A 24,173-nucleotide genomic window follows, 5' to 3' on the forward strand; every position below is an offset into this window, starting at 1 on the left:
CATTCCCCTATAGCAAACCAATTTATTAAAGCCAGTTTTTTTAAATACATTTATTAACCAATGTTAACACATTAAATGAATCTATATATTGCTAGTCAGAGCAGCTTACAAAATGCCAGAATGCATCATAGAACTGGACAGCCACAATGAGTAAATTACAATGTGCATAGTGGCTAAGCTCAACACCTTGATATAGCTTTATGATTTGCAGAAAATTTTTAATAATGATTCCTAAAACAATCAGTTGTAATTTTACCTAAAACTTTTACAAAACCAGGCCACAATCTTTTTTTAATTGTTTTTTTTTTTTGTTTTTTTTTTAACACACAGTTTTCACGCTGTAGTAACTTGGAAATGTGCAACCGTGTCAACGGAGACAAAAAAGCCAAAGTAACACGAATCTTACTTTCATGCAGCTATCAGTTAAATAGTACATACTCTGGAATGATTTTACACCAAAAATATTTCCACAATAACTTGCTCTCATAGGGGTGGATCGAAGTTTTAAAACTTGAAAAACAATCAGAGAAGGTAAGTGTTCTCGGTTACAACGTCTCAGTCAGACCACGGCACCATGGCGACGCTGACGATCACACAGCAATGGGGGGGGGGGACAAGACGCCCAGTCGCTGCCTTATTCAGGCGCGGTGCTGAGTGGGCCGCCAGGCAGCAGCTTGTCGATTAACTCGTGTCACCACCTCAACAGCATCAGGACTGGATGGAGGATTATTTCACAGAAGACTTAGTTACATTTTCATCTTTAGAGTGACCCTGACAAACCTGGAGAAAACTTTTTAAAAGGTTTTCCTCCTGATTCTTTCACTTCCATGGTGTGTAATTGCTTTAATAAATATCAAAGGTCTAAATAAATATTTACAAATTATTTCTCTAACCTTTAAAAATAACTAAATGATAAATGGGAATTTGACTTGGTCTAAGCTCAGTCTTTGAAAAAACATAAATGGTGAGATTTAAAAAAAAAAAAGTAATTTAAGTTTTCCTGGCTGAATTTTATATATCTATGTATAAAAAAATCATTATTCAACTATCGATCCATTCCTATTGGTAATGCTTCTTAATCCAGACATTCCGCAAAATACAGACTTTTTACAAATCACGGCATCTTTAATACAAGAAAATTAACATGCATTATTCTTCATTCTGTGTACAGTGATGGAGTTCATTAGTAGGCAATGACCCATTACTACAAACATAACGGCCTCTGTGAAACTTAAGTGCTTTCTTTCCTTTTAGTATTAATTTACAATATACGAGGTGACACCAGATAATAGGCAATCAGATGATACTTGGGGAGGGAAGGGAAACATTAAAGAAATTTGTATGCCTCATCTATAATTTCATGGATGGATAAAGGTAGTTTTTGGCTTTTTATTTTTTGTTTATCTTGTTACAAGCACTCACGTTAGGACAAAGATGAAATGTGCAAACTTTAAAATTTAAATATTCATTTTCTCTAAGATCCAGCTCAGTAAAAGATTACCCCAGTTCCCTGCAATTTTAAACTACAAGATCAAAGCTAATAATTTGTTATAAAAGTTATATATTGAAAAGAAATAATGAAAAACACAATCGGGAAATATTTAAGAAAAAATATGCAGGACTAGCACCTGCTGTGTCAACCCTGTTCCCTAAATTCAATCATATACCCACTGGCATAACCAATAGATAATGCCTTTAAACAGTAAATTAAGCTGAACAAAACCAGCTCAACAAGGTTAAGAAATAAATTCCACATCAAGGTAGTCTGTTTTATTTCTGAAACAGTTCTGTAGTTCTTACATTCAGATCTATTTTAAATGTGTCTTTGTTAAACTCGCTTGTATTCACCTGTTGTTTTTTTAAAGATCTGTTGTTTAAAGGTTAAAATCTCTGTAAAACCTAAAAATGTTTTAAAATTTGCTGAAAATGCAACAAATTCTCAATTAAAATTTATTTAAAATAATACCCTCCACTGATGTTACTTTTTACCCCCTGAAAAACTCCGGAGGAGCATTAACAAAAGATTTAAACTACTGTGCAAAATTTCTTCACGAAAAGTGTTTAAAGGCTGGTGCAAAATGGGAAGCAAATTCTAAACAATTTTGGCTTCTTGGAAACAAAAACCGCTGTGTCTGAGAAGAGTGCGCGCGGAGGCTCCCGGAAAACCCGCCTTCATCTTTTCCGGCGACAGGTGCGCTTGTGCTCGGCGTGCCAGTGCTCTTGCTGGCACTTGATGGAGCAGTACGACGTGTTCCAGCAGCAGTGGTACATGGCCTCCTCCTCACAGTTGTAGCACTGCAGGGGAGAAATCAGGGCCGTGGTTAGACCTGCAGGCTCCGCAAGCCCTGATCCTCAAGATCTGGGTGGCCCAGCCGTCCACGACTGTCGCCAAGAAGAGCCGAGTGTGTGGTACGCACCACGCCCAACAGCCAGGAGCAGGAGGGCCGGGGAAGCCGTGGCATTTAGCCCGTCACCAGCGAGCGTGAGCATCCCTGGCACATCAGCTTCTCACTCTACTGCTCATTCCCATCAGCATACAAATCCAGAGAGAGGGTTCTGGAAAGATGACAGGGTGTGAAGCACCACGCATCTCTCCCCATGTGGATGACAACTGCATCAACAGAATTGGTCTTAAGTAACTATTCTGGAACTCGAGTCTATTGAACGCTTCCAATTTCTCAGGGAAGTTGGGGACAGTAAATTCTGATTAATTTTGGTCAATTTCAGCTCTCAGCACACGGTAGCTGCTGGCAGCTGTGTATGTGTAAAACCAAGGGCATCGAAGGGGAAGCTCAGAAAGTGTGCATGCCCAAGGAGAGGCTCAGAAATGACCTGAAAGGTCCTTAAGTTTGTGCCTCAGACTGATTCTCAGCACAAAGACAGCCTACAACAAAAATCAGCAAACCTGAAAAGGGGGAGAAAATGAGTTCTAGAGTTACCATATAATTAGATTCAAATTAGATCCAGTGTTCAGCTTCAACAAAAAAATGAAGGTATATAAAGAAATAGGAACATTCAAAGAAAAACTGTCCCTGAAAAGGGCCTAACAGCAGAGATATTAAAAACTTTAAGAGCTGTTTTAAAGATGCTCAAAGAACTAAAGAGAGATGTGGAGAAAGTTAATGATGTGTGAACAAAATGGAAATGCCATTAAAAAGAAACCAAAAAGAAAATCTGGAGCTGAAAAGTACATTAACTGAAACAGTGATTCTCTGAAGACAAATCTGAGCAGAACCTGAGGGACTGGGGGACACTGTCCAGTGTCTGGAAACCTCACAGAAGGAGAGAAGACAGGATAGAGATTATGTGCGGAGATAACCTCAATGAGACACACATCAAGACACGTTATCTCCAAACTTTCTAAAGCCCAAGTTAAAAGAGAATTCTGGAAGCCTACAAGAGAAACAAACTGTCACATGCAAAGGATCATCAATATGTTACCATCAGCTTTGTCATCACTAACTCTGGAGGCCAGAAGACAGTGGGCTGATATCTTCAAAGTGCCAAAAGAGAAATACTGTCAATGGAGAAGCCCATATTCAGCAGAACTGTCCTTCTAAACATGAGGGGTAAATTTTAAAATTCCCAGATACTCAAAAGCTGAGGGAACTTGTGACCTGCCCTACAAGAAATGCTCAGGGGAGTCCTACAAGGTGAAGGGAAAGGACACTAGCCAATACCTCAAATTTGTTAAGAGAAACAATAAAGGTTACAGCAGAGATAAATGAAACAGTATAAAAACAACAGAGAAAATCCATGAAATCCAACGTTGTTTTTTTGTCAATTTTATTATCTTTTCAATCTTTTAACTAGATGGACTGAGAGGACTCAAATTACTAAAATCAGAAATGAAAGTGGGGACCTTACTACTGATTCTACAGAAATATGAAGGATTTTAAGAAAGTACTACTAACTGTTCCATATTAGAAAACTTAAGAACTGGATAAAATGGACAAATTCCCAGAAGAATACAACTTACCAAGACTAACTCAAAGAAATTTAAGCATACTGAATGACTAATAAAAATCTCTCAATAAAAAAGAGCCCTGGAATTGCTGGCCACTCTAGTAAATTCTAGCATATAATTAAACAAGGACCAAACAAGGGCCAAACAAGCAATCCTTCCCAAACTTTCCCCAAACACTGTAGTACAGGAAACACTTCCTACCTCGTTCTGTGAATCCAGCATAACCCGACACCAAAGCCAGACAGAGACACTACAAGGAACAAAAACTATACATCAGAATGCCTTCTGAACGGTGGGACAGAATCCTCCACAAAACATTAGCAGCACAGTAAAAGGATTCTATACCAGGACCATGTGGGACATAGTCCTGCGACACAAGAGTGATCCAAAAGATGAAAATCGATCAGTGTACTATGCACATCAACACAACGAGGAAAAAAACCCACATGATCATCTCAACTGATGTAGAAAAAGCATCTGACAAAATGCAAGGCACCCTTTCATGATAAACACTCAACAGGAATAGAAGGAAACTGCCACATATGAAAAACCCACAGCAAACATCACACTCAGTGAAACACTGGAAGTTTTTCCTCTGAAATCAGGAACAAGGCAAGAATGCACCCACTTTTACCACTTGTACTGAGCAGAGTACAGGAAGTTCTAGCCACGGCAACCAGGCAAAAAAATAAAAGAGATCCATATTTGAAGAAGTAAACTTATCTGTTTGCATAGGGTTTGATCTTTAGAGTTTTCTACACCTAAGACTCCAGAACAAAACTCTTTAGAACAAATGAATACAGCAGTGTAGCAGGATGCAAAGTCATAAAATCAGCTGCATTTCTAACGGGAACAATGAACGGGGCGCCTGGGTGGCTCAGTCGTTAAGCGTCTGCCTTCAGCTCAGGTCATGGTCCCAGGGACCTGGGATCGAGCCCCGCATCGGGCTCCCTGCTCTGAGGGAAGCCTGCTTCTCCCTCTCCCACTCCCCCTGCTTGTGTTCCCTCTCTCGCTGTGTCTCTCTCTGTCAAATAAATAAAATCTAAAAAAAAACAAAACAGGAACAATGAACAACCTCAAAAGAAAACGATGAAAACAATTCTGTTTAAAATCACTCAAAGAAGAATACATAGGAATTAACTTAACCAAGGAGGGAAAGCCTGCACAACGAACACTACCTAACACCGCTGAAAGGAATTCAAGACATGAAGAAATGGAAACCCACTCCGTGTTTGTGGATTGGAGGACATCATATTGTTAAAATGTCAGCAGGACCCAACGCCATCTACGGATTCAGTGCCATCCCTACCAAAATCTCAACGGAACTTTTTCAGATATAGAAAACCCATCCTAAAATTCATGTGGAATCTCAATGGACCCCAAATAGCCAAAATCATCTTGAAGACAAGAAGAAGAAACTGGAGGACTCACACTTCCTCATTTCAAACCTACTATAAAAGCTACAGTAACCAAACCACCTGGTACTGGCATAAGAACAGACGAGGGGAGGTGAACGGAAGGCCGAGAAAGAAACCCTCACATAGTGAAAGGACTTTTGACGAGGACGCCAAGACCTCTCGATGGGGAGCCAACAGTCTTTTCAGCAGAACGAGCTGGGGACACTGCATCTCCACATGCAAAGGAGGAGGCTGGACCCCTACCTAACAGCACACACACACATTAACTCAAAATGGATCAAAGACCTCATCGTAAGGCCTACCATGATAAAACTCTGGAAGAAAACGTAGGACAACAGCTTCACGACACTGGATTTGGCAATGATTTCTTGGATGTGACCAAAGGCACAGGCAACAAAAGAAAAAATGAAGTGGACTTCATAAAAATTCTAAAAGGTTGTACATTGAGGAGACACTGTCTACAGAGCAGACTGAGAAAAATATTTGTAAATCATACAGCTGGTAAGAATTAATATCCAGAATATATACAAAACTTCTGATACTAACAACCTGACTCAAAAACGGGCAAAGAAGTTGAAGAGACACGTCCCCAAAGATACAAGAATAAGCACACGCTCGATGTCACGGAGCACCAGGGAAAAATGCCATCAAAACCACAATGAGGCACCGCCTCACACCTGTCAGAACGGCTAGAACCAAAAAGACAGGAAATAACAAGTGTTGGCGAAGAGGCGGAGACAGGGGACCCTCGTGCACTGCTGGCGGAAATGCAAGCTGGTGCAGCCAGCGTGGAGAACAGTATGGAGGTTCCTCAAGGCGTTAAAAATAGAGCTACCCTGTGACCCAGCAATCCCACTACTGGGTGTCTGTCCGAAGGAAATGAAATCAGGACATGGAAAAGATATCGGCAGCCCCACCTTCACTGCAGCATATTCACCAAAGCACACAACCTAAGCGTCCATCAGTGGACGAGTGGACAAAGAAGATGTGGTACAGACACCCGGCAGAGAGACGGAAACTCGGCTGTTGTGACAGGCTGGAGATGCGCAGAGGGAGCTGAGAGCCGGGTGCCGCGGGGTGCTCCGGCGGCCTCACCACTGGGAAAGGCTGAAACAGCAGTGTGCTATTCCCTGTTCCAGCCTCCTCTTCCCATTTCTTTGATTCTTCAGTAAACTTACAGGGGTTTTTCCCATAAGTCTAGCGCCCACTTTTTAGCTTTCACTTGTCGTCGTGTGAAGACAGAATTACAGACGAGTGCGGGGGCTGTGTGTGGTGATGATCTTGAGCACACCTTAATTCCCACTGGGTGGTATTTATTTCCTTACTCATCTGCTTTTTCTACCAAGTTCTGAATTACATGCTAAGTTCCCTTTTCCTTTTTTTTTTTTTAATCACAGTATTTATAACATTCACTTTCCTGAGGGAACATTTACTGGACATGGAAAGACCCTCTTCACAAAATGTAGTCTGGATCCAATGAAGAATCACAACACTTCTTACGGTAATTCATTAAGAAACCAAGTTATGAGTTTTGGGGACCAAATGTTTTCCCCAACAGTTAGCTGAGACAAGTAGACAGGTGTGCTCAGAGCTCCCAATCTAGGGCAAGAGTCACAAACACGACATGGAGAAAAAGGAACCGTGTGTCAGAGTCTAAGAGGAGTTAGAGTCCAGTGAGGTGCCACCATCAGAAAGCAAATCGAGTAAAAAGGATCTAATGTATAAATGTTATGTAGCAAAACCTAAAAATGTGCTGTTGTGATGCGGACACCAAGCGTGTCAGGAGTTAGCGGGCAAACGTCAGGGCACAGGATGTGCACCGATTGCTAAGTCCTGTCCATCACACACACTGAGCACGCACTGAACGTTCATATACTCAATAATCCTGAGCAATACTCAGTAACGTGGGTCGCGGAGTTCACAGAGGAGAGGACTTTTAGTAAAAATGTAAAAATTCTTTAAAGCTGATCATTTCACATCTGACCTTATTTCAGGTATAAACATCCCATATTCCACAAGGTCGTTCTGAGCTAAGTTTCATCACACAGCGTTTCACCGTCCGCACACTGGGTAGAACATGTTCACAAATCAGACTGAAATCACACAGGTACTTACCCACTGCTTCTTCTTGGTCTGAGAAATCAGTTGTTTGTGCTGTGTTGCTAGCTTCTTGATTTCTTCTACAAACTCTTCTTTACACTTCTCCTTTACTTGCTTACATTTTCTGTCCATCTCACCCTGCATATTGGCTACAGCTTTATTTACAGCTTGTCGCTTCTCTTCTTCCATTTCCGAGCGCAGCTGGAATGGAAACAGTAGCCCGTAACCGTCTGCCCTCGATGGACACGGACCACCTCCCCCGAAAGAACCTTCCTCCAGTTTCTACTTAACGGATGTACCTCTTCCCTTTATTGCCTCAAGAGCTGTACACGTCTTGGGTGAAGGAAAACCGGTATTATTATTATTAATTAAAATGCTACAGAAGGTGTTTTAAGATGTGCCTAGTTTTAAAGGAGCTGCCTGGCTGGGCCCACGGGAACGCAATCAGAGAACTCCTGTCACGCTCGGGGTCCTCGGGAGGGCGGCTTTACCTTTTCCAGAGCTTCCCGCACAACTCTTTCCGTTTCTCGCTTGTGGTCAGACTTCATTCGGTCTTTAAAGTCATTGAAAATCTTGGTGTATTTGTCGTGGCACATGCTCTGGCAGACGCCGTCACTGGTGGTCTGGGTGCTTCGATGCAGCATTCGTGGGGAAGAGGCACTTAACTTCTTGGTCTGAGTGGACACAGAAACCTTTTCGATCGGCTGAGGCATCGTGGGGATCTCCTGGCTGGAACTCACGGCTTCGGTCTCCGGCTCTGGTTCCTACGGGACAAGGACAGTGAGCAGACGTTGACACAATGCCGCCCGACCGTCCACTGGTTCAAGAGCAAGCTTGGTCAGACTGGAGCGATGGTGACGAACTACTGTTACAGCCCGTGCAATCAAGACGGCAAATTCTGTGTATTTTACCACAACTAAACCAATGAAAAAAAAACCCCAAAACGTCTATGCAATAGCCATGATAATTGGAAATAGGAACTTCATCTCTAAGTTTGTTGCAAATGAACACCACGGTCTTTGCTTCTCAGATAAACAGAAATATCATATAAAACATAAAACCATTATCAATTTAGTCCCTGCTGTGGACTAGATTCATTAACAGATATCCTAAAGTTCTAAACCACTTCTCCCTGGGTAAGCATTTGGAATTGTGCCGAGAAGAACACCTGGTCTTAGAGCATGAGTATGTAATTTTGAAAAGCTGAGCTTATACTTTCCTCCAGTTTTTCAACGTTGACTGGATAACTGAAGGATTGGATAAATGCTTTGTTTTCAATAATGCTGAGTAAGTATCAGAGCTCAGACGCAGGCTGTGGGTGTGCGCGTTTTTCTAGCGACGAGAGCGCGCAGAAGATGGGGCCCTCGACAGCAGTGTTTCAGGGGCACCGCTGGACCAAACTGTCGTGACCGTGGCCAGGGCAAAATGCCACCTGGACGCTGCAACGTGGGCCACTTACTTCCTTTTTGGGTTCCACACTTTGATTACGTCGTCCTTTCTTTGCTCTCGGTTCTTGAGTGACCTTTAGCTGTGGGCATCATAAGAGGGGCAGCATGTTATTCCAGACAGTATGGACGCTGGCCAGGGGTCCGCTGGTGAGCTCTGAGGAACCTGTCCCCTCGGGCCCACGCAGCCCCCACACAGGGAGCTCCCGCCCAGGGCGGGCACGGGGGCTGGTGAGTCAGGACCCAGCCTGCGGACGGCCTGTTTCAGTTCCCGCGGCAGAGCACTCAACCGATGTGTGGTACGAGGGGAGGAGTGCACACTAGCCGCGCTCCCATCCGCAGTGCCTGATAGGCAGCCTCCCACGGGGACACCCACCTGCTCGTTACTGGTGGACGAGATGCTGGACTCCGCCTCCTCCTCCCCTCGGTCCTCGTTCTTAGACTTCCAAAACCTTCCTTCACGAAGGAAGCGCTGATGAAGCTCCAGCTCGTCACAAGCCTTCTTCCAGCCCATGCTGCGCTTCACGTGCAGCCGGTGCACGTTCACCGTGATGTCCTGTATGTTTTCCGATGGGATCCAGGCCCTTCAAGAAACACCAGAGGCACAGTTAGAAACTTCCAGAACGCCAGTACACTCGACCCAGTGCAGAGCAGGGCCTGGGGTGACTCCACACCCGGCCGCCGTGGGTGACGGCTGCAATGCAGACTCTCACCCAGGAGGAAATGGGTGAGAACAGTTCTCAGAGCGGGACGACTCACGCGTACCTCAGCACTGCCCACGGCTTCCGTTAGCCAGGTCAGCGTGTCACAGCTCCTACCTGTCCAGGAAGGCGCTCACACCTGGCTCTGGGCAGACGAGAGCTGCACAGGTCATGAGTACACACCGATCAGACATACGACACGAGGGCATCCCAACTCTGTTCCCCACTCTGTGACGTTGCTAGCACATCCGTATTCACTACACAAATCCTCACTAATGATGTATCGTTCAGCAGCCAAGAACTCAGATATGAAAGAAAGTGTCTCTGAATTATGTGTGATACTGATCCAAAATTACTGGATGCAAAACTACATGCAGCTCTGCTGGGAAGAAAGCTAAAATCTGAAGAACATTCTCCTAGGCACTCACGCCTTGACCGGACTTGCCTGTGTGCCCACCGATGGCACGACACGCTCCACGGTAAATGGGTTCTGACTGTGGGATCCTGCCTCATCTGACAGCTGCAGGAGCTGGGGCCCAGACGGGCTAAGGTAAGCTGGCGATTCAGGGCAGGACTGCGCGGCGCCGGCACACACGTAGCCTCTGCCGGGAAGGGTGTGTGTCCCAACTGAGGACAGCGCGATGTGGTGTGTGGCCAGGGGGCCTTGGGGATGTTCTGGAGAGAGAAGGGCGGCAGCTGGGCTGGATCTCAAAGGATGCGAGTGCCACAGGAGGGGAGAGAATCCCAGCGGAGGGAGGGGCACAAATGAGACAGAAAACTGTAAGGTGCACGAGACGTTCTCTAGACCAAGTGAGGAAACAGCACCTCACATAATTTATTCTTCCCAGTCCTCGGTGTAAGTGCACGCGGTCAGCTTCCACCGGTGGAAGACCCAAATTTACTGGATGCAAAACTACATGCAGCTCTGCTGGGAAGAAGGCTAAAAAGACCCCTGCCTGAGGACCGAAGGGACCGAGGGAGTCACGGCACATACGCCTAAGCCATGAATACAGACCTCCACCTCGTAGCACAAGCTAAGCTACGTGCTTTACAATTTCAATACACGGTCCTAATGTTAGAGCCTGGCAGCTGGACCCGTGAAATCGGGACTGCCACGTACGTGTTTTTAAATATTCCACCCAGTGTCTCACCTGACAGTACGTGCTTCATTAGAAACCCTACAAAGGAAACGACCGTTAAAAGCTCCGAACTCTAACACAAAGACCACAGACGAAATCTGGCTTCTGGAGGAGCTCCCTGCCATTTGATCTTGAGTTAGTATCGTATTTACTCTTTAAGTTAATGATATTTATTGTCTGTTATGTACCGGGCAGTCAGTAAGTATGTTTTCACTTTTTAAAAGCAGGGTTTCTGAGATAGATTTCTGTTGTTAGCAGTGTGGACTGCCTGGGAGGAATCTGTGACCCATGAGAGTATTTTTTCTCCTTAAATTATCTACTTATCCCTCGGATATAATAAAATTGACTCACATCTGTTCTTAACATGAGACGTATTGTCTCCGTGTGGTTCATACGGGCATGCCTGTTCTCCTGGAATCCCCTCCATGAATGCAGGTGTCAGATTCCACTTTAAAGAGGACCACGGGTTATGCAATATGATCTACAAAAAACACCCTGCAAAGTAGGGTAAGTCTAATAAAAAGTAGAATCTAATTTGGCTGTATCTACACATCTGTTGATCCTGAACATACACATTCTCCGACAGCTCGGTGATCTGTTGGCAAAATGAACTCAAAATGGTGTGCTTCTTCCTGCCCATGACTCCCGGCCGGCTCCAAGCACCTGCGGCAGAGGGAGTCAGCCTTGCTGGCTAGTCCAACCTCTCCCATTACTTCTTCCTCGGGAAGGAAACCTTGCAAATCCTAGAAGAATCGTGCTCCCACGGAGCCCTTCCTCCCGGAGTGTGACACTTGCTCGGGGTCTTGGGGAAGGGCAGCGCGTTCCGTACGGAGCATACAGAACAGGTGAGTCCAAGACCATTTTTTTGTATAAGGTTTTTTCTCCCATCTATGTATAAAGACAGGATGAAGTGGCAAAAGTATTAATAGTGATGCTGAATAACAGTGTGAATGTACACAGTACCACCGAGATGATCACTTAAAAATGGTCAATGTCGTAAAAATGATATGGGAATTTGCAGCTCGGGCCTTTATTAGCCATCTCTTTTTGGTGTGTGACATGCTGCTTCATTAAAACTTGTGATTATAATCGTGTAAGGTTCACTTTTTGATAAATTCGGTATTCTAATAAGATGGAGTATAACTTTAAAGGTACGCCCTCATCGTTCACTTTAAGGGTCGTGATGGGTTCATAGTAACAAGGAGCAGAAAAGGAAGAGCCTTCTGGATTTCCTGGGAGGTTGTGAACCCTTTTCAGCTGAGCCGTGGACGGCAGGGGTCTGTCCTGTGCAGGGCCTCACACACGAGGTCAGCATGGGATACGTGTGACGTACAGAGCATGTTGTCAGAATGGCCGTTCTCAGCTAAGTGTCCGGGGGAGTCAAAAGTTAGATGTGAATTTCTGACTGGGGGGCTTGGCGCCCCTAACCTCACTCTTGTTTGAGGGTCAACTGTATTCTCTACAATAAAGTCCTCAGAGTCCCGTCTGTCCAGAACTGTTTTGATTAAATCTTCCAGGAAATAATAAGTTAAGAAAAAAAAACCTCTGGAAATGGAATGTTGTAATTCTCTCTCAATAAACACGTTACAAGCCCAAACAAACAAAACAAAACAAAACAGAAGGAAGAAAGGACAAAGTACTAGTGATTTCCTATTCTGGGTAGTAGGTTTCCTGGTTTTATTAATTTTTTCCCCTGTACTTATGTATTTTATTGAATTCTCAAGAAAAAGGGAAAAGATAATTAACCAAAATAAATCAATGGATAATAAGTGCAAAAAAAAAGGTTTTTCTCTAGACTAGAGAAAGTTCCAGGTTGTTTCTAATGGAGGGGCTCTCCGAACACCAAGGACCACCTGGTGGGCGCCAGGGTTGCCGGGAGGTCAGCGGTGAGAGCGGGGCCATGCTCACCTTTGGTGGTGGTGACCAAAGAAGCGGACGTCCACCTGGTTGTCCTCCTTCTGCAGGACTTTGGCAGGCCAGAATCCAAAGCCTTTCATTTTAGCCCAAACGAGTTCATGATTAGGGATCTGGAAATAAAATGTTTTACCTTGTCACACTGTTTTTTTTAAATACAAGTACATCATTCGTAATGAACAACCTAGTAAGTATAGTCCATTATCTCGAAAATATTTTTTTGTAACTCCTAAACCCATAGAACTTTTTCTCAGATTGATTCTGCCTTTAAGAAATATACCAAAAAATTGCAATCTGCCTGAAAGGAGCGATGTGGACCCTCCGCTCTCAGAATAGACAGCCTGCAGCACTTACGGACGAGGCAGTCCCCATGGCCAGCCAAGGCATGTGAGTAATAGTGGTAAACACCATGTCCTCACTGCGCTGGGAGGTGCAGACCAATGCCTTGGAGCCGGTTAGGAATGGGAATATGAGGCCCTGCTCCAGGCTTACTCAGAGAGACGCCCAAGCCCAAGTGCCTGGGAAGCACAGTGAGGTCCTGAAGAGGTGGACCCTGGCGCCCAGGGCCTGGGTGCTGCCCCTCCAATCGTGGGGAGCGAGAACCCTTCCTGAAATCGTGTCACTCCAGGAGACAGCACACAGCTACAAGCGTACACAAAGCCTTACACTTCTTGTGAAAGAATGAGGGAAAGGGCAGAAATTCACTTCGTTATATACTAACGGACCCAGAGTTTATTCTTAAGTTCCTCATTTTAAAGTCAGAAATGGATAATGATGCCAAGTTGTTAACCCTGTGTTTCAGGTTTTATGCTCATTAAAACCACATATACTATGATAGAAAAATATCTTGGAAGGATTGTAACCCTTGAGCAAACTGGAAATAAACTTCCTTAGAATAGTTAGTACTTCACACACTTAAGAGGTAAAAAACAGAAAATCACAAAATTTCACATACACAAGGATAGCAGAACCAATTGTCAGGACGAGCATTTGACAAATAGAAGCAATTCTTGCAAAGCTGTAGTTCATCCAGCTAGAAGAGAAAAGCAACTATTTTAGCCTATACATAAAACATGAACATTCCACTATATATAATGGATCCATGTAATTAACAAACATTCTCTCTCATGTGCATCATCAGTCTTGCATTTTCTTCCTAAGCTTAACCGTTTCAGTTTTCAATAAATACTGGGATAGTGGCCACTCTCCCGTTCATACCACCTGCATGTCTGACCTATGCTCCCAGCCTGGCCCCTGCTGTCCCACCGGTCAGCCCTCACATGAAATGCTATGTCCTCAGACGGGTCCCGCTGACCTGCCCATCATAAATACCCAGTACGGACAATAGCAGTCCTTACGCTGCCTCGTTCCTCATTCTCTGCCTCAGTCCTTGTTTGCCTTCCTAACGCTCTTTCACAACTTGTAAAGACACGTATTTTGTCTGTTTCTTTTTTGAGTCTTTCTTCAGAGTAAAGTACCCTGACCACCTCTTTATCCCTAACACACTGCACAGCACAGAGGAGACACTCAATAAATACTTGTTGAATGAGAGAAAAAACAAAGGTCAAACGTGAAATCAAGAAACAAGAGTTTTTATATAAATTAAGACAATTTTGCAAGATTCAGTATGGTTTCAAGTGAGTGTGTCCAATCAAAAAGACGTTCACTAATATATAAATCATTTACTGTATAAATAAGAACTTTGTGGTTTGGGATTTTTTGGCCTGTAAAATCTATATAGGAACTCAAACGTGAATCTTTCATTTAAAGAGATAACGTTTCTGCACAGTGAAGGAAACAACAAAACAAAAAGGCAACCTAATGAATGGGAGAAGGTATTTGCAAATGATATATCCAATAAGGGTTAATATCCAAAATACATTAAGAACTACCACACCTCAAAACCAAAAAAAAAAAACCCAATTAAAAATGAAGAGAGGAACTAAATAGACATTTTTCCAAAGACTGTACACTCTGAAAACTCTGAAACACTGATGAGAGAAATTGAAGATGACACAAAGAAATGGAAAGGTGTTCCATGTTCATGGACTGGGAGAACAAATATTGTGAAAATGTCCCAAAGCAATCTAAGCATTTAATGCAATCCCTATCAAAATACCACCAGCATTTTTCACAGAGCTGGGACAAACAATCCTAAAATTTGTATGGAAATGACAAAAGACCCTGAATAGGCAAAGTAATACTGAAAAAGAAAAGCAAAGCTGGTGCCATCACAATTCCGGACTTCAAGCTCTATTACAAAGCTGTGATCACCAAGACAGTATGGTACTGACACAAAAACAGACACGCAGATCAATGGAACAGAGAACAGAGAGCCCAGAAATGGACCCTCAACTCTACGGTCAACTAATCTTCGACAAAGCAGGAAAGAATGTTCAATGGAAAAAAGACAGTCTCTTCAACAAATGGTGTTGGGAAAACTGGACAGCCACAGGCAGAAGAATGAAACTGGACCATTTCCTTACACCACACACAAAAATAGACTCAAAATGGATGAAAGACCTCAGTGTGAGACAGGAGTCCATCAAAATCTTAAAGAACACAGGCAGCAAACTCTTTGACCTCAGCTGCAGCAACTTCTTGCTAGACATGTCTCCAAGGCGAGGGAAATAAAAGCAAGAATGAACTACTGGGATTTCATCAAGATAAAAAGCTTCTGCACAGCAAAGGAAAAGGTCAACAAAACTAAAAGTCAACTGATGGAATGGGAGAAAATATTCGCAAATGTCTTACCAGATAAAGGGCCAGTATCCAAAATGTATAAAGAACTTCTCAGATGCAACACCCAAAAAACAAATAATCCAGTCAAGAAATGGGCAGGAAACATAAAAAAACACTTCTTCAAAGAAGACATACAAATGGCCAACAGACACATGAAAAAATGCTAAGTATCTCTCGACATCAGGGAAATACAAATCAAAACCACAATGAGATAAGTCAGGAAACGACAGATGTTGGCGAGGATGCGGAGAAAGGGGAACCCTCCTACGCTGTTGGTGGGAATGCAAGCTGGTGCAGCCACTCTGGAAAACAGTATGGAGGTTCCTCAAAAAGTTGAAAATAGAACTACCCTGTGATCCAGCAATTGCACTAGTAAATATTTACCCAAAGGAAACAAAAACACTAATTCAAAGGGGCACATGCACCCTGATGTTTATAGCAGTGTTATTTACAATAGCCAAATTACGGAGACAGCCCAAATGTCCACTGATGAATGAATAAAGAAGAGGTGGTATATACACAATGGAATATTACTCAGCCATCAAAAAGAATGAAATCTTGCCATTTGCAACGACATGGATGGAGCTAGAGAGTATAATCCCAAGTGAAATAAGTCAGAGAAAGACAAATACCTGTGATTTTACTCATATGTGGAATCTGAAAAACCAACCAACCGAACAACAAAAAAAGCAACTCATGAACACAGATAACAAACCGGTGGTTGCCAGAGGGGAGGAGGCGTGGGGGGGCCCGTCAGCCATAAAGTTAGTCTCAGGGATGAGCAGGGAATGCTGTCATGCTGTCGGTCACAGTGTAATGATGCTGTGTGGTGCAGGAGGCAGTACGCTTGTCCAGATGAGCGGTGAGTGATGGGTGGACTTGGAAGCCTGACATTACCACAACAATGTATGTCAACTACACTTCAACGTAAAAATAAAAAAGAGGCTAACATTTACTGAGTGTCTGCCCAGTGCCACACACCCGCCTGCCTCACATAACCAACACCCTGAGAGCAGTTACAGAAGAGGACACAAACTTTCTTCATAGAAGTTACTTAGCAACTAAATCTAACTCCCAGGATTTCTGGCAGAAATTTTCCCCTCTATTTGCGTTATTTCCATGTATGTCAGACGTGGAAACAAAACTATATTTAAGGGAAATGGCAAAGCTGAAGGCATGTAAGAGTGGAACTCTGGAGTGCGGCCGGTGTCCCACTGTGAGGGGTGGGCAATACCTCGTGACAGGTGTCCTTGTACAGCATCCGCGCTATGTCCGCCTGCTCACTGTCTGCTGTAATTAAAGGCAGAGATGACCTATTACCAGTAATCTAGAAACACAAGACGGTCCCAAGTAATACACTGACATCTTCTTTCAGGGAGACACAAGTGGACATGTACCATTTCAAACAAAGATGTCTATTTTAAATAAAGTCCAGGCAGCAAAACAACATTTTACAGGCAGCTTTCATGCTGCTTTCAAGAGAGCACTGAACCTTTAGGTCCAGACGGCCTCTTTCTTTCCCTTGGAACGATGGGACATTAATTATAAAAGTGCTTATAAAAAGCCCCTCAACTAAGTTTATGTCTAAAACTATAAGGAATAATGTTTTCATCATTTACTGTGCTGGAGTTCTGGGCCACTTTTATAAGCCAAAACCACATTACCAAATATTTTTGAGTTGAGACCCTGACATTATTATTAGAAATCATTAAAGTATTAATGTTTTGAATGTACGTTTTGTCAAAGGTATTTCCGACACAGAACGTAAATGGTATGGAGAAACATGCACAGAAAAGAAAAACCATTCAACCTCCATAGAAAATCACGGTGTTGTGCAGAAGCAGCTGAGCGTCCGCTTTGAATTCTTCGTAACTTCGGTACTTTCCTTCATTCACCTTCTGCAGAGGGCGACAGAGTCTAGTATTACACAGACAGGGTTAGAGCACGGGGACACAGCAGAACTTTCCAGGACACTATGACCGCTCCCGTGTCCCGCAGCACGGAAGGGACACATGTGAGGACCTGGACAAGCCCACCTGCAGCTGGAATATTACAGTTGGGCGGCCCCCGCCCACCCTGCTAAGCTGCTGGCTGAGCTCCGCCTGCCACGTGCACCTCTCATTCTGCGGCGATGAAAACACACTGCTTCTGAGTGCTGTGACGAAGGGGAGCTCCGCTCAGTGCGCTAGGAAGACCCGAACTACACACCTACCATCTGTACAACACAGTGTACAAAGACTGAAAAAAGACAACCGCCGTTAGCCTCTGTGACGCTTTACCACGACCACGAAGAAGATACGTTTATAATTCTGAAGTGGGACTAGGAAATGAATTATAAATAACTTTAAACTAAGGTCCTAGGTGCATGCCACACAAGGGTTCCTCCTACACTAGACGTTGTATGTGAAGGATTTCCATCACTGGGCTCTCTGTTGCTTTGCCTTCAGCTGCCAGCGAGAAGGATTATGGAGGGAATCTGAGGGGTTTTTGCAGGGGAGGCAAAGTTTTTGGAAGAAGGGTATGGCAAAGTTATTTAGAAGTAGCAGGGAGGCATTTTCTTATCTCGGTGATACTTCTAGAAAATCAGCTTGAAAATAATGTAGACTACACAGGCCTCTAAAGAATAGCTAAAATCCCGCCTTTCTGTTGAAATCCTCCGAGACCCACTCCAGTTGTCCTTTCTTCGAGAAGGCTTGCAGGATGCCCCCTGCTGGAGGTGCTTGCCCCTGTATGCCATCGACGGTCACGGGGTGTATTAACAAATACTGACATCTGAGCCCCACTCTGAATTTGACTGCCCTGGGCTCGGTCTGCCCAGGCATTGGCGTGGTCTACAGCTCCCCGGTGATCTGATACACAACCAGCATTCTCAAAGCAACTCTGTGATGTCCAACGTTTGCACCATCGTGGCCTTGACTTTGGTCTAAACTGCAAGCTCCTGAAGATATAAAGTCATGTCTTCCTCTTTCTTTTCCTTACAGTGCTGTTTGCTCACGGACGGCATTTGCTAAGCACAAAGCTAAGACACCATCAGCCCAGCTGGTGTTCTCTATGATCAGACAGGACCCGACTAGGGGAAGCGTGGAGGTGCCCTCAGGAGAGGAAGAAGCCGAGCAGAGGTCAGGGCATGAGGGGGGCAGGAAGGGCAGCTGGGCTCTTCAGCGTCCTCACGGACATTAGGGTCTAGGAAAAGAGGCTTTGCTTGACAACACGAAACCTGGGGGCAGGGCAGGAGGTCAGGTGAAAACTCCTTGTTTTGTTCCAGGCTCTGCTGGCCACTTTATAGGGACCAACCTTCATTTCCCCTCTTCTACTGAACTACTACCCCTTCAGTCTTTCCCAGCAGCCAAGGGACTAAGAAACTTGTAAAATGACTTAGAATTATTCCTATGGTCTCCCTATAAACTATTATGGCCAACCACAAGGTCTTACATTCAAAATGACACGTCAAGTACAGAATTAGTAATTCAGCAACCCTAACTGGAAACACGTTAAAATGTTCTACTGGATTTTATTGCAACTTATAATTACATATTAACAGACCCATCAACAATCCTTGGCTAGGAAAGGTAAAATAAAGAACTCTAAGAATAGTTAAGTTTTCTGGTTACAATCTTTGTGTAAGTTCATTTCGTTGCTTCCCAGGACTCTAATCCTATGCTCTAATGTTTCCTTGACAGAGACTCTGAGTAGCAGGTGCTCAAGCTAAGAAACCAAGTCCAGATGGGAATCCTGGAATCTGAAATATTAAGTTGACCCAACTACATTGCCTCTTCTGTCATCAGCAAGTCTCAAGAAGCTACAGGGGGCTTCACACAGGCCGTTCACCGAGGACGCCCAATGTGCACACAGAGCAGGTACACGGCATCTACGCAGCAGCAATGCCCCTGACAGGGGCCCCGCCGCTTATGTTTTAGGAAGGGGATGGGCAGGCACTCCCTCAGGTTGGAATGGCACCAGCATCATGTGCAGTTGGGAGCTGCTGAGTCACCAGGGAGCTCTGGGTGTATCGGAAACAGGACCGAGGGCCTGGCTTTACCTCCTGTATGGTGGGGACGTCGACCGCCGAGTGCACCAGCCTCCGATACATCGGGTGCTTGTTGTCCTTGCCCTTCTTATTAAGGTCTATGGCCTGAAAAGGTCAGCAGATACATCACTTTCAAACACAGCCCGAGAGAGACAAGTGAAAACAATTTCTCAACAATAGAACTTACCAGAAAAATGTGCACGTACTATATAGTTTAATGTGACATTTTTAGGGTTTTGATAGAAAGAACATTTTGGAAAATTCCACTTCGTTTTAGACAGTATCAATGAAAATGTTCATTTTGATAAATGGAATTAAAAATATAAAAATATTAATGTTTCTACAACAAAGGAGGCAGGAATATACAACAGGGAAAAGGAAGAAAGGACCACTTTTGATTTGAATTTGAATTTCCCTGATCACTAATGATGTGGAGAATCATTAAAGGGTGCTGGGAAAATTGGACACTTCTCTTTTTTTGAAGATTCTATTTATTTATTTGACACAGAGAGAGAGATCAAGAGAGCACAAGCAGCAGTGGGGTGGGGAGGAGCAGCAGGTAGAGGGAGAAGCAGGCTTCCCGTGGAGGAGGGAGCCCGATGCAGGGCTCCATCCCAGGACCCTGGGATCATGACCCGAGCCGAAGGCAGACGCTTAACCGACTGAGCCACCCAGGTGCCCCCAAACTGGACACTTTCTTACACCACATATAAACATAAACTCAAAATGGAGTAAAGACCCAAAGGTGAGGCCTGAAATTATATAAATCCTGGAAGAAAACATAGGCAGTAAACTTTTGCACATCAACTTCGCAATATTTTTGGGTATGTCCCCTGAGACAAGGGAAACAAAAGCAAAAATGAACTTTTGGGACTTCATCAAGATAAAAAGCTTCTGCACAGCAAAGGAAACAGTCAACAAAACAAAGAGGCAACCCACAGAATGGGAGTAGATATTTCCAAATGACGTATCTGATAAAGAATTAGTATCCAAAATCTATAAAGAACTTATCAAAATCAACACCCAAAAAAACAAGTAATCCAGTTAAGAAATGGGCAGAAGACATGAACAGACATTTCTTAAAAGATGACATCCAAATGGCTAACAGACACATGAAAAAATGCTCCACATCATTAGCCATCAGGGAAATTCAAACCAAAACCACAAGGAGATACCACCACAGACCAGTTAGAAAAGCTAAAATTAACAAGACAGGGAACAACAGATGTTGGCGAAGATGCGGAGAAAGAGGAACCCTCCTACACTGTTGGTGGGAATGCAAGCTGGTGCAGCCACTCTGGAAACAGTATGGAGGTTCCTTAAGACATTAAAAATAGAGCTACCTTATGACCCAGCAATTGCACTACTGGGTATCTACCCCAAAGATACAAATGTAGTGAAAAGAAGAGGGGCATGCCCCCCAGTGTTCATAGTAGCAATGTCCACAATAGCCAAACTGTGGAAGGAGCAGAGATGCCCTTCAACAGAAGAATGGATAAAGAAGATGTGGTCCACATACACAATGGAAGATTACTCAGCCACCAGAAAGGATGACTACCTACCATTTGCATCGACACTGATAGAAGTAGAGGGTGTTTTTAGAGGGTGTTATGCTAAGCGGAATAAGCCAATCAGAGAAAGACAAATACCATATGATTTGACCTGTACATGGGATCTAAACAACCAACCAACCAACCAAAAGAAACAGACTCTTAAATACAGAGACCTGGTGGTTGCCAGAGACAGGGAGGGTCAGGGATGGGCAGGAATAGGTGCAAACTTCCCCTTGTAAAACAGGTAAGTCGCGAGGACGGACAGGGCAGCAGGGGACACAGCTAATAACAGTGTCATGACACCGGGTGACTATTCTTAGTGGGGAGCATTGAGTTATGTGGACAAATGTCAAATCGTCGTGTTGAATGCCCACCACACTTCAACTAAAGGTTTTGAAAAATAAAAGATGAAACAACAGAAATGTATCAGCAGAGAGCAGCAGTGACGATCTAATCTAATGCAGCTAAAGAAATGCCCATCAAAACAAGCCTCTTATGTACAAAGGAGCTTCGGCGGCAGCATTCTGCAGCCTTCATGCTGCTGTCAGTGGTTCCGTGTCCCTTACTCCCTGGTCAGGACGGGACAGGGCCGGAGCACGCTCTGGGAGGCCCTGAGACCCTCCGTAGGACTCACCCTCTCCTTCATGCGTGAGACGATGAACCGCAAGTATGTGCTCATCTCCTGTTTGTTTGTGTTTTTCTTCTTGATGCTCTGTTGAAAATAGAAAAGGCCAGATATAAAATGTGATTATTTACAGGTCTGTATTCATGTAAAAGACTTTTATACATAAAAGATTACAGTATGCAAAGATTATCAAAAGATGTACTATTTCCAACGTATTTGATACAAAGAAATCTTTGAAATGTGCATAGCGCTTAATGTGACAATAAAATGAAAATTGTATTTGAAATACCTTAGAGAATTATGCATTTTTTTTGATATTTAGAATTTCAACCATTTTCAGATAAAACAAATGATGACATAATAATGACATGATATAGAATCACTTGTTTTACCAAAAAAAAAAAAAAAAAAGTTGTCCAAAACCCTTTAGGGAACATTTTAAATTAGTAATATTGAAAGGTAAATGTCAACATACATTATTCTTCATTTAAAAGGTTACTGAAGTCCATGCCATCTACGAATTCTGTACAGTTCAGCTGCACACCTCTTATCTGTTTCCAGGGGTTACGGAGTCTGTGCAGTAAGAACTCCAATTTCTATCTGCCTGACCTAAAGAGCTAATTAAGTTTTTCAATTTGTGTCTCAGAAAATCTAAATTCATGTGAAGAGAAAAAGACAGGATTCTCCCTTTCATGTCCTTCCTAGACAGCGAGCAAACAAAGATGAATGTCCCATTTCCTCTGTCGAGGCTGAGGCCTCCCAGCAGACCCCCACCCTACAGAGGCAGCACCTCACACGACTGACTAGCTGTGGCCAGGACGTCCTGAGCCTTCACCCCCTTGGGCCCCCCAGAGGACGGGCCTCTGCCCACTGGAGTCACTGCTCCCAAAGAGCTGTACGTGCAGGAAGTCATCCTACTATGGTCACAGACTGGAGGAAGGAGCAAACATTTCTCAGGTAACTGAGAATTCTTCGCTGTGGCGTGAGTGAACTGATCACCCACATACACACGACGTTATCTGAATGGAAAATGGACAAACACGTTCTTTCCTGGGGATGTGGTCCCTTCCCACGGTGTCTGGCTGGCTCAGTCGGAAGAGCATGCAACTCTTGATCTTGGGGTCGTGAGTTTGAGCCCCACGATGCGTGCAGAGATGACTTAAAATAAATAAAATTTAGAAAAATAATAAAAAATAACCCTGGCCCCTTCTTTCCACTTCTCACCTGGACTCTGACACAATTACTGCTTCTGTTGTGCTCGACTAATGTATGACCTGTGCACACAGCTTCTAATGGATGCCAATAACAGAGCAGTTTTCAAGCCTGTCCATACCCAGAGACGCTGGTGAACTTCTGGGAAACGCAGCTGGGCTTCAACCAGCGAGCACAACGAGCTGAGATTTCTGAGGGAAGGCCCCTGTGCTCGGTATCTCTTTGTTCACTCACGCATCCGCTTGTTCCTCAGTTGGCTGGGACACGTGGCCGAGACCGAGCACCCTGGTGCAGGTGTGGAGCTTACCACGTGAGGACCTTTCCTGGACTCCAGGTTTAGAGTCTTTGGCGGGCGGGGGTGGGGGTGGGGGGTGGTGCACAACTCTGGTGTAGCTTGTGGACCCTCATTTTTCACAAGACCCACAGCCACACGTGAGAACTACAGCAGCTCCCTCCCGAAACCCAGCACCACTGAGAAGGACACTTGTGCATCTGCATGTACACGGGGAGTATGCAGGGGACTCTCAGGGCCAGCTATTCCTGATTTGGGGCAAACGTTCTTGCAACATGGACATCCTGCCACGCACTGCTCTCTACATAAATGAGCACCTTGACAGACTGTTGGAATTGGGGAAGAGAAGGGGTTAAAGGCCAAGAAGGCTGTTTTTTCCACCCCCTGGGAAACTTATATTCTCCTAAAAAGAATAAAAACAAAAGCTTCCAGCTCCATGCTCTCTCATGTTAACTCCAAAATATTTTGGATGTGCTACTAAAACTGCTGATCCCAAATATCAGTCTGATCATTAAATCACAAATCTGTGCAAATTCAAATAAAACATCAACCTCTATCAGGTTATGAGCCTTGTAAAACCATCCACGGGGTTAGGGTTGTTTTAACAGGTGACATACACTTTACGGGAACTAGACAACCAACACTTCACGTAACGAAGCATAATTTCAGGGCTATTGCGTATCATTCCAGACCTTCCCTCGAGGAAGCAGAGCAGGAATACTCTCGTCTCCGGGTCTCCCTCTAAATACCTGCAGCTCAACCCGGGCAGCCCTTACAGAGCGGGGTATGGAGTGGGGACTCTGGGACAACTGCCCTCCCCCGGCGCCTGGGGATTCCACATTTATGCGGGAAGATGGTTTTCCCTCTCTGTGCTCTCAACATCAGCCTAAGAAGTACTTCACTCTTTGTCAGAATCTAACCCCTTTTGTTTGTTTAGAGACTTAGAAAATAAATCGATTCAAAATCTGGTGACAAACGTGGGTCCTCCTGCAGGTGTCCCGACAGCACAGGGTTCTGTGCCTGGACCTTGGCTGCCCT

General features: G+C 44.2%; 1 protein-coding gene across 16 annotated transcripts in view; it reads right to left on the minus strand.

Moving 5' to 3' along the window:
• Nucleotides 1–286: 286 nt before the first annotated feature.
• The window catches only part of ZMYND11 (zinc finger MYND-type containing 11), a 124,689-nt gene continuing 100,802 nt past the window's right edge, over nucleotides 287–24,173 (minus strand). For 10 of the 16 annotated variants that reach the window (XM_027592005.2, XM_027592001.2, XM_027592002.2 and 7 more), the window contains 11 exons: nucleotides 21,641–21,718; nucleotides 19,466–19,558; nucleotides 17,237–17,324; nucleotides 16,661–16,716; nucleotides 13,640–13,717; nucleotides 12,679–12,797; nucleotides 9,307–9,514; nucleotides 8,945–9,013; nucleotides 7,977–8,249; nucleotides 7,501–7,686; nucleotides 287–2,295 (listed from right to left, as the gene is read on the minus strand). In XM_027592005.2, the coding sequence (XP_027447806.1) occupies nucleotides 2,173–2,295; nucleotides 7,501–7,686; nucleotides 7,977–8,249; nucleotides 8,945–9,013; nucleotides 9,307–9,514; nucleotides 12,679–12,797; nucleotides 13,640–13,717; nucleotides 16,661–16,716; nucleotides 17,237–17,324; nucleotides 19,466–19,558; nucleotides 21,641–21,718 (1,371 nt within the window). In that variant the 3' untranslated portion in view covers nucleotides 287–2,172. The remainder of the gene's footprint in view (nucleotides 2,296–7,500; nucleotides 7,687–7,976; nucleotides 8,250–8,944; nucleotides 9,014–9,306; nucleotides 9,515–12,678; nucleotides 12,798–13,639; nucleotides 13,718–16,660; nucleotides 16,717–17,236; nucleotides 17,325–19,465; nucleotides 19,559–21,640; nucleotides 21,719–24,173) is intronic. The other 6 variants (XM_027592010.2, XM_027591998.2, XM_027591995.2 and 3 more) reach the window with 3 other exon arrangements.

The sequence above is a fragment of the Zalophus californianus genome, chromosome 9 (assembly GCF_009762305.2).
Source record: "Zalophus californianus isolate mZalCal1 chromosome 9, mZalCal1.pri.v2, whole genome shotgun sequence".
Taxonomy (NCBI): Eukaryota; Metazoa; Chordata; class Mammalia; order Carnivora; family Otariidae; genus Zalophus; species Zalophus californianus.